Here is an 18,947-nt window from a genome sequence, read left to right on the forward strand (position 1 = left end):
TTCCCTTTCCTTTTCTTTCCTTCTTTTTTTTTTCTTTTTCGTTTTGTATTGCATGAAAGTGTTTACATTGTTCATGTGTAAAATCAATATAAGCCGAAAAAAATTTTTTTTTCACTTCATTTTGACTTGTTTGCAATTTTCTTACTTAAGATCCAAAGTGCTTATTTATTTAGTTATAAATTTATATCTTCATAAATTTTTTTTTTTTCCTTTTTTAAATACACAAATATTTTTCTGAAGAGATCAGCACCTGTTCCCTTTCTTTCGCATCCCCGTTTGGTGTATTCCTTTCCCTTATGCAGTTATTTAAATGTACACATGAAGGAAAAAAAAAAAAAAAAAAAAAAAGGAAGAATAACATTAATATAAAGAAAAGTAGGAGAAAAAATGAAGGAATAAAGGGAAAAGGAACAGAAAAAAAGAATACACAACCGTATAGCATGGCTCAATCCATTAATATAAACTTCCGCCTTAAACACGTAACTTTGCGAAGTCGTTGACATGGATGTACTACTTATGAATAGAACCGTTGGGCTTAACCTTAGGATCCGGCTTGAACTGTGCGTCATATATGTAGAAGCGCGTCCATATGTGCGCGTGTGCTCGAGTGAATACATCTGTATAACACTTCTACACGCACACGTGCACACGCACTTGTTCTAAGTAGAAAAAAAGGAGCCCCCATCAGATTATTGCTCCTCTCTCGGAGGTTTTGTTAATATATATTTCTCTGCTAACGCGGCCATGGCGCCATAGTCCAACTTTGTGATGTCCTTTGTTTGTTCCATTTGAGATAAAATGAAATTGACTTGTTGTACAGAGGATGATCTAATAATTCTGGAAATGATGGCTAGATTTTTGGCTTTGGTTATTCCATGCTCTGAAATTTTAAAAGGAACTTTGAATTGTTTTTTTTGTTGTGTTTCCCACCAATTGGCTACATAGGAGCCTTGATAAAAGTACACCCCAATGGGTAAATTTTCTGCGTTATGGTACGACTGTTTCACTTTTCTTTTTTCGATACTTGTTTTTTTGACTGTTGTGCGTTTCGTTTTCCGTTGGTCGCGGTTTTTTGGGGAGTTGTTGTTGCTGCTCAGTGAGGGGAGCTGGTTCGGTCGACCAATTATTTGGTTGGGTTGTCCGATTAGTTGGTCCATTTGGACGTTAACATGGTTGGTTTGCCCGTCTGTTGTGCCGTTTGGGGATGCCCTATTGTGAAGAAGGACGTTTGGCATGTCTGGTGAACTCGCTGGTAGCTTCTCCCCTTTGGGATGAACAGGGTGATCATCTAACCGTTGCCATATTTGAAGGAAGGAAGGGGTGGACGTCAGCCACAGTAAACTAACTCCATTACAAGAGCTGCGCAACGACAGCCGTGCCATTACCAGAGGTGTACGTACAGAGAGGGGCAGGAGAGAGAGTCATTTGGGAGACACACCAATGGGTGAACAAGTGAAGTGATTCTCCCTGCGTGCATCTGTTCAGATATTTGTGTAGTTAATTCGTGTGGTTAGTGTTTTTTTTTCTTCCCTCTCCAACATGTGGGAGACAAGCCCCTGTTCAGTGGAACCCAGGTCAGGCAAAATGGACACACTTTCCCATTTTTTAAAAACAGAGCAAACGGGTGACGGATGGTTGACCGTTCTCAGTGGAAGGACAACCAGCTGTTTCATCATGCTTATGCGTTGTGGGAACTACTTCTGTAGCTACTCCTCGGGGCCGCTTCACTTAGGATGGAGACCCTGCCACACACAGTTGCTGAGAAAATGGGATGGCTGTTCCTTGAATGGATGCCCTGCGCCAATGCAGGAAGGTGCAGAGTGGAAGGACATGAAAAGAGAGGTACCCCTCTGGGGAAATACATAAAATGAACGCTGCGTGTGGGGTGGTGGCAGCGTCGCATGGGTGGACCTACTGCTACACGAGGGGACGCCGCTCATGTTCGCATGCAGTGAGAGTACAACAAAGAAAAAAAAAAAAAAAAAAAAAAAAATACCAGACCTAATTCTTCACTTAAAAAATTGCCGCTCTTGTTTCCTTCCCTCGTGTTGATGGGGACGTTTTGCGAAGAAGTGGCATTTCACCGTTTGTTCAACTCGTTCGTTTTTTTTTTTTTTTTTTTTCCTTGTTGTACTCTCACTGCATGCGTCTTTTTTACACTTTTTTTTTTTTTTTTTTTCCTCTTGTGCCCTTTTTTTTTTTTGCACTTGTTCCGATGTGAAACCCCAGTTGCTGTTCGCGCGGAGCTGTCCACTCTAACGCCCCCACAGTTTACACCTAGGGGGGGAGGAAAAAAAATTCAAGTCAAAGTTGAAGTCAAAGTTAAAGTCAACGCTAACGTTAGTGCTAACGTGAACGCTGCCATAAAATGAGCGCACTGCAGTGAGTCCACTACAGCGATTGCGCAGAAACGGCGAAACGAAGCAACACCATACGTCCTGGCAGCAAATGTGAAGCAATTTTTTTTTTTTTTTTTTTTTTTTTTTTGTTTCCCTTAATTGTATTTGTTCTTATTGAGCGCGTCTCACATGTTGCGTTGCATTTGTTTGTTCTAATTGTCCCCGTCTCAGTTGTCAATTCCCGGCGCGTCCGCTGCATGAGTGGCAGCAAGTGGGGTCATAACACACACGCGTGCGTAACTGCGCGAAAATCGATCAGTCTACCATTCGACATATTTACGGTAGAGGACAGTCACATCCATTTTGTTTTGTCCCAACAGATTAGTCCCTGCACAACGCCGCCGCATGGGTATGCATTGATGGTGCGTCTTTTTCGGGGAGAAGTAATTTTGTGAGTTTGCCAAGGGTCGCAGTGTGGGGGAGCTTTCCCAGCAAGGTAGGTTCCTCCTCCAGCTAGGTGGGTTCCCCCAAGTGGTGACAGAATGAGCAACCTGGAGAGGCTAAAACAACGGTTGGAAGAGTCACTAGAGAAACACAAAAATAGGTTATTAAAAACGCGCTATAAAAAGGCGAATGGGTTAATAGACGGCAAGGCGAAAAAGAGTACCAACAACACAGCGGAAGGAACTAAAAATATAGACGGCACGAAGAATGAAATAACAAACCCGGGAAGAGTAAAAAATGCAACAGTAGGAAGAGATAAACACCCCAACGTATATGATGGGAATAGTGTGAGAAGCAGATTGGTGGGAAGGTTAGGGAGTGCAAAGGCTCCTCAGGTGAGAGGGAAAAAGGAAAGCAATACAATGGCTAGTCGTCCTTTGAAGGACAAGCTGCACTGTAAAGCGAACTCATCAACACGTGTGGTACGGGAGAGGAAAACAAAAATAGATGTAGCAAAGGGGGGGGTTCCCGATAGGAGTGAAGCTAACCACGCAATGGAGGAGGACACGTTGGAAGAGCACCCTGAGGGGGACGGAAACTTCGATGGAGTCTCCAAAGAGATCAGAGATAACCTAAACGACCTGTTCAGGCATTTTATAAACTGCAGGATTAACAACCTGTATGTTATTCACGGGGACCGAGGGAAGCTTCCTAGGGGGGAGTTTTCAGAAGAGGGCAGAGGGGTCATGATGATTCCCGGGGTGGGGACAAACGGCGAAGTACAGGAGGGAGTCATTGGAGAGGCTGCTGGTCAGAGGAACGAGTTGGATGCAGCGTTCCCCAACGTTGATCAGGTGGGATGTGAAGACGATACCAGGGGGGAAGAAGAGGGACTATACAGGCGTTTATTCAATGTAAACGGAGAGAGGGTTGTTAATGGAGTGAGTCGAAAGGGAGAGACACACAAGGAAACACAGCTAATAGGCGCTGACGTCAAAAGGGGGGGGAAAAATGAAAGCATAATGGCAGACGGCAGAGTAACCCTATCGAACGAATCAATCGGGGCAGACATCGGAAGCGGAAGGTACAATAGCACCTTCGTCAAGCTAATGCAAATAAAGAAAAAAATAAAAAAAAAAATAGAAAAGTTCGAGGATGAAGGGAATAAATTGTTTTGCACCGATGAGAGGACCGTGTGCAATTCGGACGCGTCAAATGAGGAGAGGAACCTACCAGTTAGGGACGTCTCGACGTTTACAGATGGTAACGCTGCTTCTTCAAAGGGATTTAACCATTGGGGGGTCGTACAGGTGGACTCCTCTGTGGCTTCCGCTGCGAGCACCAACCAAGAAGTTTCTTCCACGGGGGAGAGCATCGAGCTGTTCACGACACAGAAAAATATTTTCGTCTGTAATTACTACACGAAGAAGTCAAGGAGGAAGGATAGGTTTAATGGTAGGAAGGCCCAGGACGGGGTCCACGTGGTTAGTGACGCTGCCAATTTTTTAGGCAGCGCCTTTTCGCTGGCCAGCCACTCCACTGCGATGTGTGACGTGGGGGGGAGCCACTCGGAGCGGTACCAATCAGGGACCTACCAATCGGGGGGGTACCCATCGGGGGGATACCCGTCGGAGGGGTATCCGTCAGAGGAGTACGAGGCGCATTTCAGTCCGCATAAACTGTACGGAAGCCCCACCTACCGGCTCGAGCATAAGAGGGAACCATGGAAGAGGAGCAGCATACAAGGGAAAAGGGTAACGCAGGGAAGACACAGCACTGTAAACAGGATCCCGAATGAAGGGGAAGGACGACGAGCAAAAAGGAGAGATGACCCCGGAAAGACAAAGTATGAACTTAGCTCCTGTCCATCGAGTTCACTTTCCTACCAGAAGAACTATTTACCTCCCTCCAGAGGGAACGCATTCAAATGTTTGAGGGGGCAGGTTAGGAGAGGTCTGAGCACACACATGGAAGGAGGTGAGAATAACCGACCATTCCCTGCAGGAGGAAGGTATGCCAAGTGGGAGAGCCTTGACAGGGGTAGAGAACCTCCTTACCCAAGTGAGAGCAGACCCCTTGGTCCGAAAAGAAGTACCACCTGTGTGCAGGAGAAAAGCAAATTTGAAGTGAAAAATATCATGCAGCGTGAAAGAAACATGTTCAATGAGCGTACTGATGAGAGGAAGGAGAGGGTGAACCGATTCCCTATTTGGTATTTGCCTAATGGGGAAGGAGTGCAGGCACCAGTACCGGTTCAGTTGGACAAATGCAATGACCAGTTGAGCAGTGCCTTTAGTGGTGAGAGTGGAGGCCATTGCAGCCGTCCGGGTGATGATCCCCGTGAAGGAACACCTATGAACGGGAAGAGAACAAATGCCGGAGCGACTCCCCCCCAGTTAACTCCAAGTGTTCACCATCCCTGTGAGGAACAGGCCAAATGCTACATATGCTCATTCCCCATCGGGGACAGTGAGGAGGAATTCATTTTAAAAAAAAAAAAAAAGAACTACCAGGTGGGAAGGATGAAAAAAGGGGAGACATACGAACGGAAGGAATACACATCGAAAAACTGTTTGAGGGAAGGTGATTCGTTGTATCGTCGAAACGGATGTGACGTGAGTCATCTACCCCAAGGAGACATGCTTATTCGGAAGGGAAGCAAAAACAGTGAGAGAGGAAGACTCCGCTCCAGACAGACAATCCATGGAGGTTCTGGAAAGTACTCTTGTATGGCTGATCAGGAGGGGGAGGTAAAAAAAATGGAGACTCCAGGAAGGTACATGGAGGTCCACCGGGGTGAAGACAACGGACATGGTACTAATATGACATACCAGTCAGTGAGGGAAGACGAACCGGATGAATCCTCCTTCGTCATCGATTCGAGTGGCCCCACACATGGACGCAATTTGAAGTGGGAGGGAAGTGACAAAAGGGAGGAAGCTATTTGGGATGGCGAAGGCTTCTCATTACAGAGAAATATCCAACAGGGACGTTTGCAAAGAAACATTCCCACGTGTGCAGTTAAGGGGAACGATGGATTGAACGGTACAAGGAGAAACAGTCATTGGAGCAGTAACGCAGGGAGGATTTCCCTACATGAGAAGAAATGTGCCAGACAGGATTTGTTCCCTCCAGGGGTAGCCCCTCGTGATGTAGACCCCTTCAGTGAGGCATACAACACGTGGGTGTATAAAGAAAGGGTGTCTGCGTCTGGCGAACGGGACGGGGTCAGCGTAGGAAGTGTCATCGTGAATGAAGGAATACGAGAGGGGAAACCCAAGACTCTCTTCTGGAAGATCAGTGAAGGAGACACGTTCAACATTCCCGTCGAAGGGGACAACGCAAAGGTTCTGCATGTAGGGGAGGTTCTCGGACAGAGGCCTGAAGAGAGGCACCAAGGATTTGGCACCGAGGGGGGGACAAACAGAAGGCGTGCCGCGTCGAACGGTGCCATTTTGAAAAAAGTCCTGAGAATGAAAATGGAGGCCATGCGAAGGGAAAAGGGAAACCTGATCGGAGGAGAGGCGAAGCCAAGGAAAGTAACGGCATCGGTGGGTCCGGCTCCGGCTGAATATAACACAAATAACATACTAAATGAAGAGAGGAACCGACTTAGGGAATATGAAAAGGGGGGGAGAGGCACACAGGGGGAGGGGAAACAGACGAACAGTAGGGATGGTGAAGGATTGGTACGTGAGAAATTGTCTGGACAGGAGGGGGAACCCCCTCGCAGTACAGGTAGACTAAGTAGAGGAACTCGCAATAGTGACCCTCCCAATAGGCTTCCCCCAAGCAGTTGCGTGGAGAGAAACGTCCCTCGTGAGATGGCACCCGCTGTAGAAGCTTGCTCCGTTAGAAGCGTATCAACCCTGGAAAGGATTCCTTCGTCGAGACACACTCAGAGGAAGTACTCCCCGAGGGGCGGACTGACCAGAAATGAACCCATTAGACTGAAGCGACTGAACACGGTAAACACGGTAAACCCGGACGACAGGAAGAATGAGTATGACATGGAGGTGGAACGCTTTAACGAGTCCTTCTACTGCAACATGAAACGGATCAGGAGTGACGACGTGTACCCGAATTCAGAGGAACCAATTAGCACATCCCAGAAGAGGAGGTTAATGAAGGCCTACCTAGAGGACCTCCGGAAAAAGAAGGATAACAAAAAGGTATACAATTATAAGCTAAAATATAACATTGAGTTTTTTAAATTCGCTCAGCTTATATGTCAGGACAAGAGCTTCTGTAGCAACTACTTGGGACAGATGAGCAGTAACATGGATGCCAATGGGGACGACATCGACAGAATTGCCTTCTCCATCGTGAAGCTGTTTAATGCGCGCTGAGAGGAGGGGGCGTGTGACGTGTGACATGTGACATGTGACATGTGACGTGTAACCTGTGACCCCTTCTTGTGTGTTATGTTTGTTTGGCGCGTTCGCCATTTTTATGCTTCTTCGCTTGGCACATTGACCATTTTTAATGAGACGAGCCAGGCGGAAAAAAAAAAAAAAAAAAAAACTGTTTTCACTGTCCGACAGGCGACTTCAAAATTTGATACCGAAGCGTTCATCGAACGGGTAGTGGTGTCTCTTACACGATGTGTGGTAAAAGAGTTATACAGCGATCGTGGTAGCGTCTCCACAGTGATGCAACAGTGCGCCGATATGTAAGCAACTTAACCAGGTTGAATGGCACCCGTGGGGAAACGAATCTACACAAACGGTACACGGTCAAAGTTAATAGTGACGCAGTATTTATTATCGCACATGTATGCCAGTCCATTTTCGGGGGCACTCCCACTTCGGAGCAGCGCATTCGAACGGGAAAAAAAAAAAATGCAAAAAAAAAATGACCACGTAACAATTATATTACAAAATGGGGAAGCAAAACATCCTCACCATGGCGCCATGGTGAGGAAGAAGAAGCAATTCCTTCCCCTCCTTCATTGCTGCGAATTCATGACTCCTCGTCCCACTGCAATATCGGCTGCGGTTTCGGAATAATGGTGAAGGGTTTATGTGGCGGGGGGAACAGTTTGTTCAGGGCAACAAAGCGATCGGAATCGCAGCAGCGGACGGGCAGCATCGGCTCGAAGTATCCCATTTCGCTCCAAATGCGCATCTCGTCGAGGAAAAACGGTCCCTAAGGAAAAGGTGTGCATGCATGTTTGTGCATGAATGTGTGTGTATAGAATGTGTGGAAGAAGAGACACCCGCCATTCAGAGGTCGGGTAGAAGTATGTGCAGTATCGACCTTAAGTGTTGCACATCAGGTGATTCACCACTGGTGGATGGAGCTCAATCTCCTGCGAAACACGCATGGGTGGAGCCTCTCTTCCCAATTACCTGCACTACTCCCTTGGGGTCCACGTACTGCCAACACTTATCTCGCAAGGCATCTGGACGTTTCACTTCTTCCATCTCGGGAAGGCTGTACGTTCCGTTCTTCTTTTCACCTGAACTGTTCATACTTTTACTGGTGCTACTCGTTTTGTAGATGCTGGGAATCTTGCACACCATTTGGGCCGGTTGGGCAGGTTGTTGCATGGTTTGAGCGGGGGGGAGGACATGTGGCGGATGTGATGCGTTGGGGTGCATCTCTCCACTTGCAGCTATTCTCTGGTCATTCAAGGCGCCTCCTACTGGTCCACCTGCTCCAACGGTACCAACTGCTACCCCCGTTGTGGCTCCCCCGTTCTTCTGGTCGCTTCCTTCCGGGGAGAGGTCCTCCTTCGAGTTGATCATTACCCCGCTAGGGTACATATTGGCGCTCTTCACAAAAGAGTTGTAGTCACTAAAGTGCATGTACTCCTTCGCCGAAGCGTACTGTTGGTGTTGTTTGTTTGCATGCGCGTCCTGCTTCCTTGTCTCGCTCATCGGGGTGGATATCATATCGACTGGTGTTTTTACTCTACCGGAATGGTTTAGCGCGTTCGACTCGTTTTTCGCTTGACTTCCGAACGTGGTTTTGTCCGCTTGGGCGTTTTGGTAATAGTAATTTATGTGGTCTGGCGGGGGTGGGCTCATCTGCTGCTGTGGCGCTTGATGTGATTGATGTGACTGATGTGATTGATGTGATTGATGCGATTGATTATCCTCCTTGGCGCCCACATGCATCATGCTCTTTATCCTGTTAGTTATGTCCTCCTCTTGGGGGGGGTACTTGGCCCCCTGGGCGCCCTGGTTGGCTTTACGCAGCATGGAGATGGAGCTGGCGTCCATGTGGTCTTCCCTCCGTTGGGCAGCGGCCCGCAGGTTGCTCAGTAGGCCACTCTGCAGTCCACTATGCATTCCGCTTTGCATACCACCCTGCAGCTCCATTTGCTTTTTCTTCCTCAAAAGTTCTAACAGACTGTACTTGCCTGACATGCCCTTGACGCTATCGTGTTCCTGCGCCCCGTCCTCCTTCCCCGGTTTGTTCAGTAGCGATTTGTTGATTCTGTTGAGCAGGGGGGAGGGGCAGGAACCGTTGCTGTTGTGACCATCGAGGAGGAAATTTTCCACACTTTCGGCGTCTCTACTGTAGATGCTCCCCCTGGTGGTGGGAGCGTACCCGCCTCCTCTTCCTAGTGGGTTGTTCTTCTTGTCCTCCTGCTCTTCCGCATAGGTCATCTGAAGCGAAGAAGCTGCTCCGGGTTCATTATTCGCGCCACTACGCTTTAACAAATTTTTGATCTCCTCATCTTTATTCCCCCCAATTGTTTTTGTAACATAATTTCTCTGAAACTCAGAGAGACTTATTTTGTTCCGGTTTAGATTCTGTTCGTCGTAGTTTCCATCGGTCCGTTTGCCGTGATCACTCATTTTTTGCATGAGGTACTTCTGTTGCAGTTCCACGGGGGGTACGGTCTTCCTAACGTTCGAATAACTGGTCGGGTATACTCCCGCATAATTATTCGTGAAGCCACTTGTGTACTCCCCTGCGTTGTTGTTAGGCACTGTGGACGGTTGGGCTTCTTCCCCCCTGCCATTGACCACACCGGTGTGCTGATGTGAACCCCTAATGGAAGGAGAAGGAGACGCTGGTTGCTCCTCCCCATTCGTTGTGACATACCTCTGCAAAATCCTTTCGATGTTGCAAATGAAGTGCACAATGGGTTCCTTGTCCGAGTGGTCCCGCATGATTTTCTCCTTCTTCTGTTGGTACAGGTTGTCATGCTGTTTTAGAATAACGGTAAACTGCTGAATCAGACTTTCGTATTTTTTTCTGTTTTTCTGAAAAGTCTCCTTTACCAAATCGTTCGCATAATCTAGGAGGACTTTCATTTCCTTCACTTTGGCTATGATTTTTTTCTCCTTCGCGATCAGTTCCGTGGCGTTGGTACCTCCACTGCTGGTCGAGTCATACGCCTGAACCTTATGGATGATCCAATACAACTTTAACTGAATCAGCTGAACGTTAAGAGAGTGGTAACACTTTAGCAATTCACAGAGGTCCAAACTGGAAAGGTGGGACTTTATATTGGCTGGAATGGAGTTTTCACTTCCAGTGGGTGATCCCATCGTCATCCTGTTGTTGTCACTCTGTTGCTCTTCCTTCTGCTTCATCCTCATGATCATGTCCGTGGCCAAATCTTTCTTCTGCATTTCCTTCCCACGCTGGGCGTAAGCACTACTACTGTTACTGTTACCGTTACTATTGCTGTTACTGTTACTACTGCTACGTTCGTAGTTGGCACTACTTGCTTCGTCTCCTCCTATATGTTCACTCGATGGGGTCATTGCCATGTCTATATGTTCCCTCTTGAAGGTCATTCCGTTTGGATACTCTTTTCGCATTTCTTCCATGAGGTTCCTCCGTGGAGCTGCCACAGACGAGTCCACATTCTGTGCGCTGCTAACGGTATGCCCAATGGAGGCATTCAACACGGGGTCCCCACGACCATTACCACTACTATTACCATTACTACTATTATTACCATTACTGGTGTGTTGATTCTTTGGGACAATATTAACGGTGGCGTGAGGTAACACCCTCTTAAACAACCTTAGCAAATCCTCATTTGACTTCTTACTCTCAGGACCATCACGAAGGGTACCTCTACTTTGTTCATTCCCATTAGTAGGGTTCACTTCCTTGGAGGACGCATCGGTGATAGGTCCTTCGCTGCTTCCTTTCTCGGGGAATGCAGAAGAGTAAAACGCTTTTCCTTCATGGTTCGTCATGTGCAGGTGGTTGTTTTGGTTTGCACTCCCTTTAGTAACCTCACTGTAACTCTGTTGTTGGAAGGCATGCAAGTACATTCCTCCATTTAGCATGTTGCTACTTGTTGACGGTCCGTCTGTTCGTTCAGGATGGTGGTTGCTTCCCTGAATCCTCTGCTTTACCCCCGGAAGGTGGTTAAACAGGGAGGAGTTACTACCACTTTGCATGGGTACTCCGTTTGGTAGTGCATTAAAATGGGGCTGCTGCAATAGGGGGGACGCTGTGTTATTTTTATTTGCGCCACTTTTGGGGAGGCCATACATTTCGCTAAGAAGCGTGTTGTTGTTCAGCTCAGGTTGCGTGTTACTTCCTTCCTTATCATGACCTACCCCTACGATGGGGTGACCATTACTGTTACGTGATGCACCATGTGTGTTAACAGAATTGTGTGCACTCGTCCCGGTTGGGGCCACTGGTACGTCACGTAGGTTGCCTTCACTACGCTCATCCGTGACACGATCCTGCCTGCCAGACACGTCAGTCTTGTATTTCATTATTCTTGACAGGAAGCTCGTGATTTTGTTACTACTTTGGGGTGGCGCCGTTGCCTGCATCATCGTCGTAGATGTGGCCGCTGTAGTTGCCACGTTTTGCGTAACCACCTTGTCCTCCCCAATGATGCCATTCTCATTGCCTCCACTGGAGGTTTCACTTTTCTTTTTTTTATTTACCTTTTCCTTTTTTTTCTTCTTATCCTGATCTGGGTCATTCCCATCGTTAGGGATAACCTCCGGCGCCTGCTTCTCCTGTGTGACCTCCATTGGTACTCCTTTGTTGGTCTGCACTTCTGGCCTGTTCCACTCTCCAGGGGGGCCACCATTAGGAGCAAAGCTATTTGGGGGAAATCCACCAGGGGGCATGCCCACCTGCACGTTACTTCTGCCCATGTAGTAAAGTAAGCTAGTCCCATCTTGGACGCTGTGACTTGGGTAGGGACTGGCCCAACTGTTGGCCGCTACCTGCTTTGCGATGCCGCCACTTTGGTGCACATCGATTTTGCCTTGTTCTTTTTCCTTTTCCTTTTTTTTCTTCTTCTGTTTCTTTTTATCGTCTGTCGCTGGAGCGTTTACACCGTTGGCGCTATCTGTGTAAGGAATACCCTGTGGGGGGTAGTCCTCCTTTCGTCCATCCACCATGCTACCAAAAACGTTGTCTCTCCTGAGTAGGTCATCAGTACTACCATTGACGGTGTACGCATCGATGTACTTCCTTTCCATGTAGGGGGTAACTGCCTGGTCGTGCTTCTCTTCTGGGGGTTTACCTACACTGACGCTGCCAAGGCTGACGTTGCCGAGGCTGCCGATGCTTCCCATACTGCCAATGTTACTGACGCTGTTCACGCCGGTGGGGGGGACCACCAAACTTGCTGTTGCTGAACCTGTCACTGCCGTACCGGAGGCGGTTTTATTTCTCCAGTCCACATCCCAATCGTAAGCATTCCCCCCCTTCTCCGTCTTCTTCTTCCTCCCCAGCGTAGCGGTCGCTGCTTGTGCACTGTTGGGGGAAGGAACAGGGGGAGCCACAGTAGCCTTGCCCATTTTTGCCCTGTCCTTCTCACCTTGTTCGCCTCCCCCCTTGGTTTTCTTAAAGGTAGCATCATCCACAACGTCAGAGGCGTTTCCGTTGCTGAAGTTGTTGACGCTAATGGGAACGCCTACGGGAGGGCTAACTAGTCCACTCAGCAGACCACTTCCGGGGGTACTACCCATGCCGCTACCGATGCCGATGCCGCTACCGGTGCCACTCCCCAGAGCAGCATCCACATTCATATACTTAATCTTGTAGACGCTGCGCTTGTTGTCCTTCAGGTTGGCCTGCGGTTTTGGTGGTTCTGGGAGCATCCCAGGGGGGGTCTTCTTCCACTGGACATCATAAAGCTCATTGAAGTTGTAGCTGTTGACAAGCTTCCCCTCGTAAGTGTATATCTTAAAAGTATTTTCTACCTTCATCCTGGGGTAGGTGGAAGCCGTCATGAAGAGAGTACCATCTGCAGACCAATCACAGAGAACGGTACATGGTTCTCTGTATTGTTTTATCAGAACAACCGAATCGTCCTTCTCTTTAAAGTAAAAACAGATGTCCCCTGCTAAGTTGCCGAACCCCCCTAGAGCAATCATGTTCCCAAAGGGGCACCACTTAATGGTGTTCTTATATTGGGACGATATTTTCTGCTTGACATTTAAATTATGGTCATACAGAAAAATAGAATTATCTGATTTGCCTTCAATGAGGAGGAAGTCATCTGTTGTTCGGTTCCATTTAACATCCTGTGCCACGTTTTCGTTAATCTTTCGCATACCCATATGTCTTGCACTGAGGGAAAAGTAGTAACAGTTGCTGACGTAGCCGTAGGACTTGTTCGTCGTGTCGTTGGTGTATACCATGAGGATAACATGCTTGCCACTGAGGGACCACATGCAGTGAAGGTTGTCTAGATTGTCAAAACTTTTTTGGATTAGAAGCTCCAGGGAGACGTTCCTTCTGAGGGGGCCGCTTTCCCATTCGTTTAGCTTCGTCGTGGTATTACCGATTGGTGAACCGAGTGATGTTCCCCCGCAGGCGTCGCTCATCGAGGAGGACAGACCCTCTATCTTATACACATAAACATCACCCAGAAAATTATTCTTCGTGTGAACAATGAAAAACCTAGCGTCGTCTTCTCCAACATAGGGGGACACATACATAGCTATGACGTTTGGATGGTGCCACGTGAAGAGGTAATTCGTTGGGATATCTGTATGTGACAGATTGTGCAGCACCTCTGCATTCGTTTGGAACAACTGAACCGTATCATACACATAAAGGTTGGACTTTTTCTCGAGAAAAAAGTACCTGTCCTCCGTGGTGAAGTGGATAATAGGCCAGTTGCTACAAATCTTTTTCCTAATCTTAAAGGAGCACAACACTTTGGTATGTTGTACACTAAACAGGAGTAGATTTCCTATGGAGACAAAATTTTTCTCCTCAAAGGGGAAAAAGAAAACAACAAATTTATTGCTTGGTGACCACTGCACATGTTTAATTAGCTTGATATTGTCGTCGGTGAAGAGTTCCTTGTATCTGCTCTGGCAGGTTATTTTATTCACCTTTATGTTTGCTCTGTCGGTATAGTTGGATATGAGAAGTAAGCCCTCCACGGAGTGCAGGATGAGGAAGGAGTTCCCATCGCACGACCAGATGGCGTCGTGTATGCACCCGTCATACTCGAAGGTCACTTTTCCTGTGTATTCGTTATTCTGGTTCCGCTCGAAGGTGTACAGCTTAATGCCGCTCTTCGATCTGATCAGTAGCTCGTTCATCTTGCTTATATTGGTGCGTCTTCTAGGTAGCTGTTTTTAGGGGGGGTGGCCAAATTAAGGCCTATAAATTTCTGGGGGATCTCAGATGGTGTTTCTTCCTTTGGGGTGTTAATTCTATCCAGTGGTGCATATCCCGATTGCAGCGGTGCGCAGTATAAACTGCACAACGTGTGGTGTGTAGAAAATGACGTGCCAGTTGGCAAGGTGACCACTTGGCAACTGGCCCTTTAACAATTTGCTGCTTGACAATTTGCCGTTTGAAAATTGCCGCTTGTTAATGGTTAGTTGTGCAGCGCGTGGTGAACAAATCATGTGCTCACATTTTTGCTCTTCACGTGCATTTTGGGGTTGCAGGTCTGGCTGCACAAAGGAATAATCATACAAGGTAGAGGTGGTTGTTCTGGGGGGAGCAGCGTCGGCATATTCGCACGCGCCGAGCATACATGGGCACGAACGTACGTCCTCACAAACCTACGTTCGTGAAAGCATGCCTGCTTCAATGGCGCCCGCTTTAGCTCACCCCTGTCACTGCACTGCGCGTCACGACGACATTTGGTTGGTACATGGGATGCTGCGCGTGACGCTGTGTAGGGCGATCCGCGTAGTAACCCGTGCATACGCGTATGCATATCCAAACGGTCACGCGACTGGCATGGCTTTTTTGCTACCAGTCACACGTTCATGCATTCGCAATATGTACACGTGCTGCAGCGCAAACCAAAGCGATAACTACCAAATGAACAGAACTTCACAAGAAGAAAAAAAAAATCAAATTCCATCAAAAAGAATTTCCAGTACATCAAGGGAAAAAACATATACTACCCATATGTACGTAAAACGCAGCAAATTATATACATACGAAAAGGAAAAAAAAAAAAAAAAAAAAAAAAAGAATTTATGACCTGACAAAAGTTTGGGAAAAAAAAAATATGACCCGTTCAGGCAAAAAAAAAAAAAAAAAAAAAAGAAACGACTCCTGGTGAGAGTATCGCTCTGCCGCAGCGCCATCCGGGTGGCAGTATGGCACGCGCAGAAGGTGTTACATTGCGGGACGTGACGCAGATATTTTTATATCGTACCTAAACCGAACACAGGTGTTATTTTTTTTTTCTCCATCCGAAGGAGTTTCTCACTGATATACTTTCTGCACGAACCAGGTAATGCGGGAACCATTCCTGCGACGCGCCTGTAGAACTGCGCAGGGAGAATTTCCATTTGGATATGGGGGGGGTAACGAAAAAAGTATGCCTTGACATACGATGCATATATTTGAGCATGCACGTACATTTTGTGGTGTTCCCACGAGGGGCTACCCAATGGAGGTAGATCAGAAAAAAGGAGGGTCACGGCGACTGGGACACAAAACAAAACCGTTTGGGTCTCTGCCAAAAAATGCATGTGCTACACTCCGGTTTGACCATTTAAACAGCACCGTTGTTTTCTACTCTATTGGTGGTGAGGAGACGGGGGGTAGGGAATGGTCCCTTTCTTTTGCTGCCACACGGGGGAGATTACCAACATAAGGGCATTCATATGTGTATGTATTCCCGCGTGAACGTATGTGACACGAATTAAGGAGTGCCCAAACGGAATGAAAAGATACAAAGAACCGCAGTCTGTTTACCTGTTGGGGAAGGGACGATACCATAACAACGAACCCTTCTCAGCAGACAGGAACAAGGATGATTATGGAAAAAGAGGGTCATCCCTTTTTTTTTTTTTTTTTTTTTTAAACATCTGTGTGTAAAGGTAACTATGCATACTCTGTTTTGCCATTTCGGATCGCTATGCATCCTACCATGGAGTTAAGTGTGACGGATGGGCTCACCACCCCACCCCTGAAGGGAGAGCAATTCGCTACACGCTCGTCATCTGCACAACCTTTCGCATGAAAATGAGGACGTCCGTTAAAGGGGCAAGCAGTGGTGTGTGCTTACGTTAGGGGTTGGCTTCTTCGCTACCCCGTTGTGGTGCACCATATTTTATTAAAAGGTTTGCGGGTCAGCATATAGTCATCCTGGTGGAAGAGCCCATCAGCCCGTCAGGTCGGTACATCTTTTTTCCTTTGATGCTTTGCACATGATGTAGCTTATTATTCTAATAAATGTTTGACCCGGTTGGTCCGTCCATTCAATGTTCTGAGTGCAGGGACGATTTTACCCGTCGGATGGAGGGACATGTATCTGTGCGCGGGAAAAGAGCTGAGAGGGGGCTCCCAGATTTGTAAAAAAAAAGTAGCAAGCGGATGGTGCTCCATTCAGTTGTGCGTTACTGCTTCGGCGTTATTGCTTCACCATTTTGTGTCATATGTTTGTTTTCTTCCCCGCTGCGGAGAGAGCAAACCATCCGGGGTGGTTCTCCCCCGACCTCGTGTGTTAAAAAAAAAACAGGGAGCATAATTTAAATTGCGTAGGCACGAGGTTAACAGGTTGCGGTGAAAAATACGCTCCGACCGTTGTGCCGGTGGGGGGGTAGAAGTGGACCCGCGTTGACTGTGCAGAGCGAATCGTGAGACTGTGTTCCGTTGGGAAGATCCCGAAGGTGAGCGAACTCATGTCGGCCGACGAAGTGGCGTGAGGGAAAAAAAAAAAATAAAATAAAAATAATCTACATATGTATTTACACGCATAGGCACACTTTTGCGTACTCTGCACATCCCTCCACCTTCATTAGCACCCCATCCTTGCTCGACGGGCGAAAATGTGGCTTGCACAGCGTTTGAGCAGATGCCTTTGGGGGAGCGTCCCGATGAATGGCACAGTGAGCAGAGGGTTAGGCAGCATAGTCCAGAATACACTACGAAGTGGGAACCGGGACAACCGCTGCTACCGATTCACCTACAGGGGGATGCATTCCACGAAGACGCAGGAGGATGCCGAAAGCGTAATCGTAGAGAAACTGAAAAGCATGCAGGGGGAAAGGGTCAGTCATGCAATAAAGAAGAGCGTTAAGAATGGGTTCATTAGCAAACGCATGTTTAATGTGTACAACGATCTGGTGAAGAAGCACTACAGGGAATTCACCTTTTCAGATGTGGTGCTTACTCTGCAGGCGTATGCCCTGAGTAAGGAGAGGAACTTTGAGGTGTATTCCATTTTGGCCCACCGGGCGTTGCGTCTCTTCAGGGGGGAGGCAGAGGAGGCGAAAAAAAAAAGGGAAGACCATGGTGAAAAGTATAATGCAGATAGCGGTGTGGAATTTTCCTACGATCAAGAACGGCACAAGAATATTTACAAGTACATCCTGGCTAGTAACCAACTGAACTACACAGACTTTGAACTCATGCAACTCTTCGTGGAGGAAATAAAAAGACACTTCCACCGGTATGACATGAAGCGAATTTGCGACATTTTACATGCACTGTCTAAACTTAAGGTAAATGACGTGGATTTGCTTGACGAAGCAGGTCGTCACATTTTGCGTAACTTCAGCCTGGTTAGATGTAACCATATCAATCACCTCATTTCTGCCTACTCGCCGAACAGTAGTGGTGGCAACCATGAGGAGTTGCTTCTAAGGCTGGTTCAGTACATCTGCGAAAACGTAAAGTCGATGGATTCCATTTCGGTGTACAACACGCTGGTGCAGATTGGGCCCATTCTGCAGAGGCTATCAGGAAGTATGGATGGATTAGCAAGGGGGGAAGAGGACAACCACCACGATAACCATCACGATAATTACGACGAACAGAGGGAGTACTGCCATTTGGTGAAAGGCACCCATGGGGGGGAACCCCAAACGGATTCCAACGGTCAGAGCAACGGTCACACCAACGATCAGAGCAACCCCCTCGACCGCGTGGTGCCGCTGCTCTTCTCCAGGGTCAACACCTGCCTTGCCTTCCTCTCACTGAAGCAGCTGATAAAACTGCTGTGCGCCTACAGAGAGCTTAACTACTTCAACTACAATTTCGTATACAAGCGTTTGCTGCTGTTCCTTCTGTCCAAATTAAGAACTCAACATAAGGCCCTCGCAGGAGAGTACATATCGATACTGGAGTTCTTTACCTTCCTCCCTTATGTGGACAGCAACATGGAAGAAATTATACACATCGTCACGGGGAACATACCCAAGGTACTCTCCTACAATTATGAGCACCTATGCCGTCTGCTTCACTGTTGCAGGAGATTGCAAATTTGGGACGATGCTATTCTCACCAGGGTGGACTCCTTGGTTATTAGAAACAAGCGTAACTTCGAAAGGATTTGCACGACTGATCAGTTGGAACTATTTCTTCAGGTGTACAACCGGGGGTCTGACGAATGGGATGAAATGCTCTCCTTCTTAAATGGGCTAATCGAGGAGAAGGCAGCTGGTGAAGACGGTTCAAGAGTTTTACGTAGCGGAAGCGACCTGGCTGAGAGGGCACCCCCCCAGAGGGATAACCCCGCAGAAAACGTAGTGATCACCTACAAGTACAACAAGGCGAACAAGTGCTTTCACGAGTACGGGAAAAAGGTCTCTGTGGAGGGGGCTTCCACCAGGGAAGGAGATCCACATCCGTATACACCGCAGGACGATGCAGGTGGGGTGAGCTCTCTGTCCCCCTCTCCTGGCAACCCAAGTCAAGTCAGCAAAGGCATTTGTGACTACTTGTATGTGAACATAGCGAATGACAGGAAAGGAACTTAACGCAGGACAAAAGGAGGTGTAC

General features: G+C 47.6%; 4 protein-coding genes across 4 annotated transcripts; 2 read left to right on the forward strand and 2 right to left on the reverse strand.

Moving 5' to 3' along the window:
• Nucleotides 1-689: 689 nt before the first annotated feature.
• Nucleotides 690-1,235, reverse strand: PCOAH_00015100 (Uncharacterized protein; the record flags this gene model as incomplete). The annotated part of the gene is made up of 1 exon (XM_020058319.1): nucleotides 690-1,235. One exon carries the CDS (start codon nucleotides 1,233-1,235, stop codon nucleotides 690-692), a length of 546 nt encoding a protein of 181 aa, XP_019913883.1.
• Nucleotides 1,236-2,881: 1,646 nt separating this feature from the next.
• Nucleotides 2,882-7,132, forward strand: PCOAH_00015110 (Uncharacterized protein; the record flags this gene model as incomplete). The annotated part of the gene is made up of 1 exon (XM_020058320.1): nucleotides 2,882-7,132. The coding sequence occupies one exon, from the start codon at nucleotides 2,882-2,884 to the stop codon at nucleotides 7,130-7,132; it is 4,251 nt and encodes a 1,416-aa protein (XP_019913680.1).
• A 613-nt stretch (nucleotides 7,133-7,745) lies between these two features.
• PCOAH_00015120 (Uncharacterized protein) lies at nucleotides 7,746-14,293 on the reverse strand (the record flags this gene model as incomplete). Its single annotated transcript, XM_020058321.1, has 2 exons — nucleotides 7,746-7,931; nucleotides 8,135-14,293. The coding sequence occupies 2 exons, from the start codon at nucleotides 14,291-14,293 to the stop codon at nucleotides 7,746-7,748; spliced, it is 6,345 nt and encodes a 2,114-aa protein (XP_019913731.1).
• Nucleotides 14,294-17,041: 2,748 nt separating this feature from the next.
• On the forward strand, nucleotides 17,042-18,925 carry PCOAH_00015130 (Uncharacterized protein; the record flags this gene model as incomplete). The annotated part of the gene is made up of 1 exon (XM_020058322.1): nucleotides 17,042-18,925. The coding sequence occupies one exon, from the start codon at nucleotides 17,042-17,044 to the stop codon at nucleotides 18,923-18,925; it is 1,884 nt and encodes a 627-aa protein (XP_019913799.1).
• Between the last annotated feature and the right edge of the window lie 22 nt (nucleotides 18,926-18,947).

This window comes from Plasmodium coatneyi, chromosome 6, assembly GCF_001680005.1.
Source record: "Plasmodium coatneyi strain Hackeri chromosome 6, complete sequence".
Taxonomy (NCBI): Eukaryota; Apicomplexa; class Aconoidasida; order Haemosporida; family Plasmodiidae; genus Plasmodium; species Plasmodium coatneyi.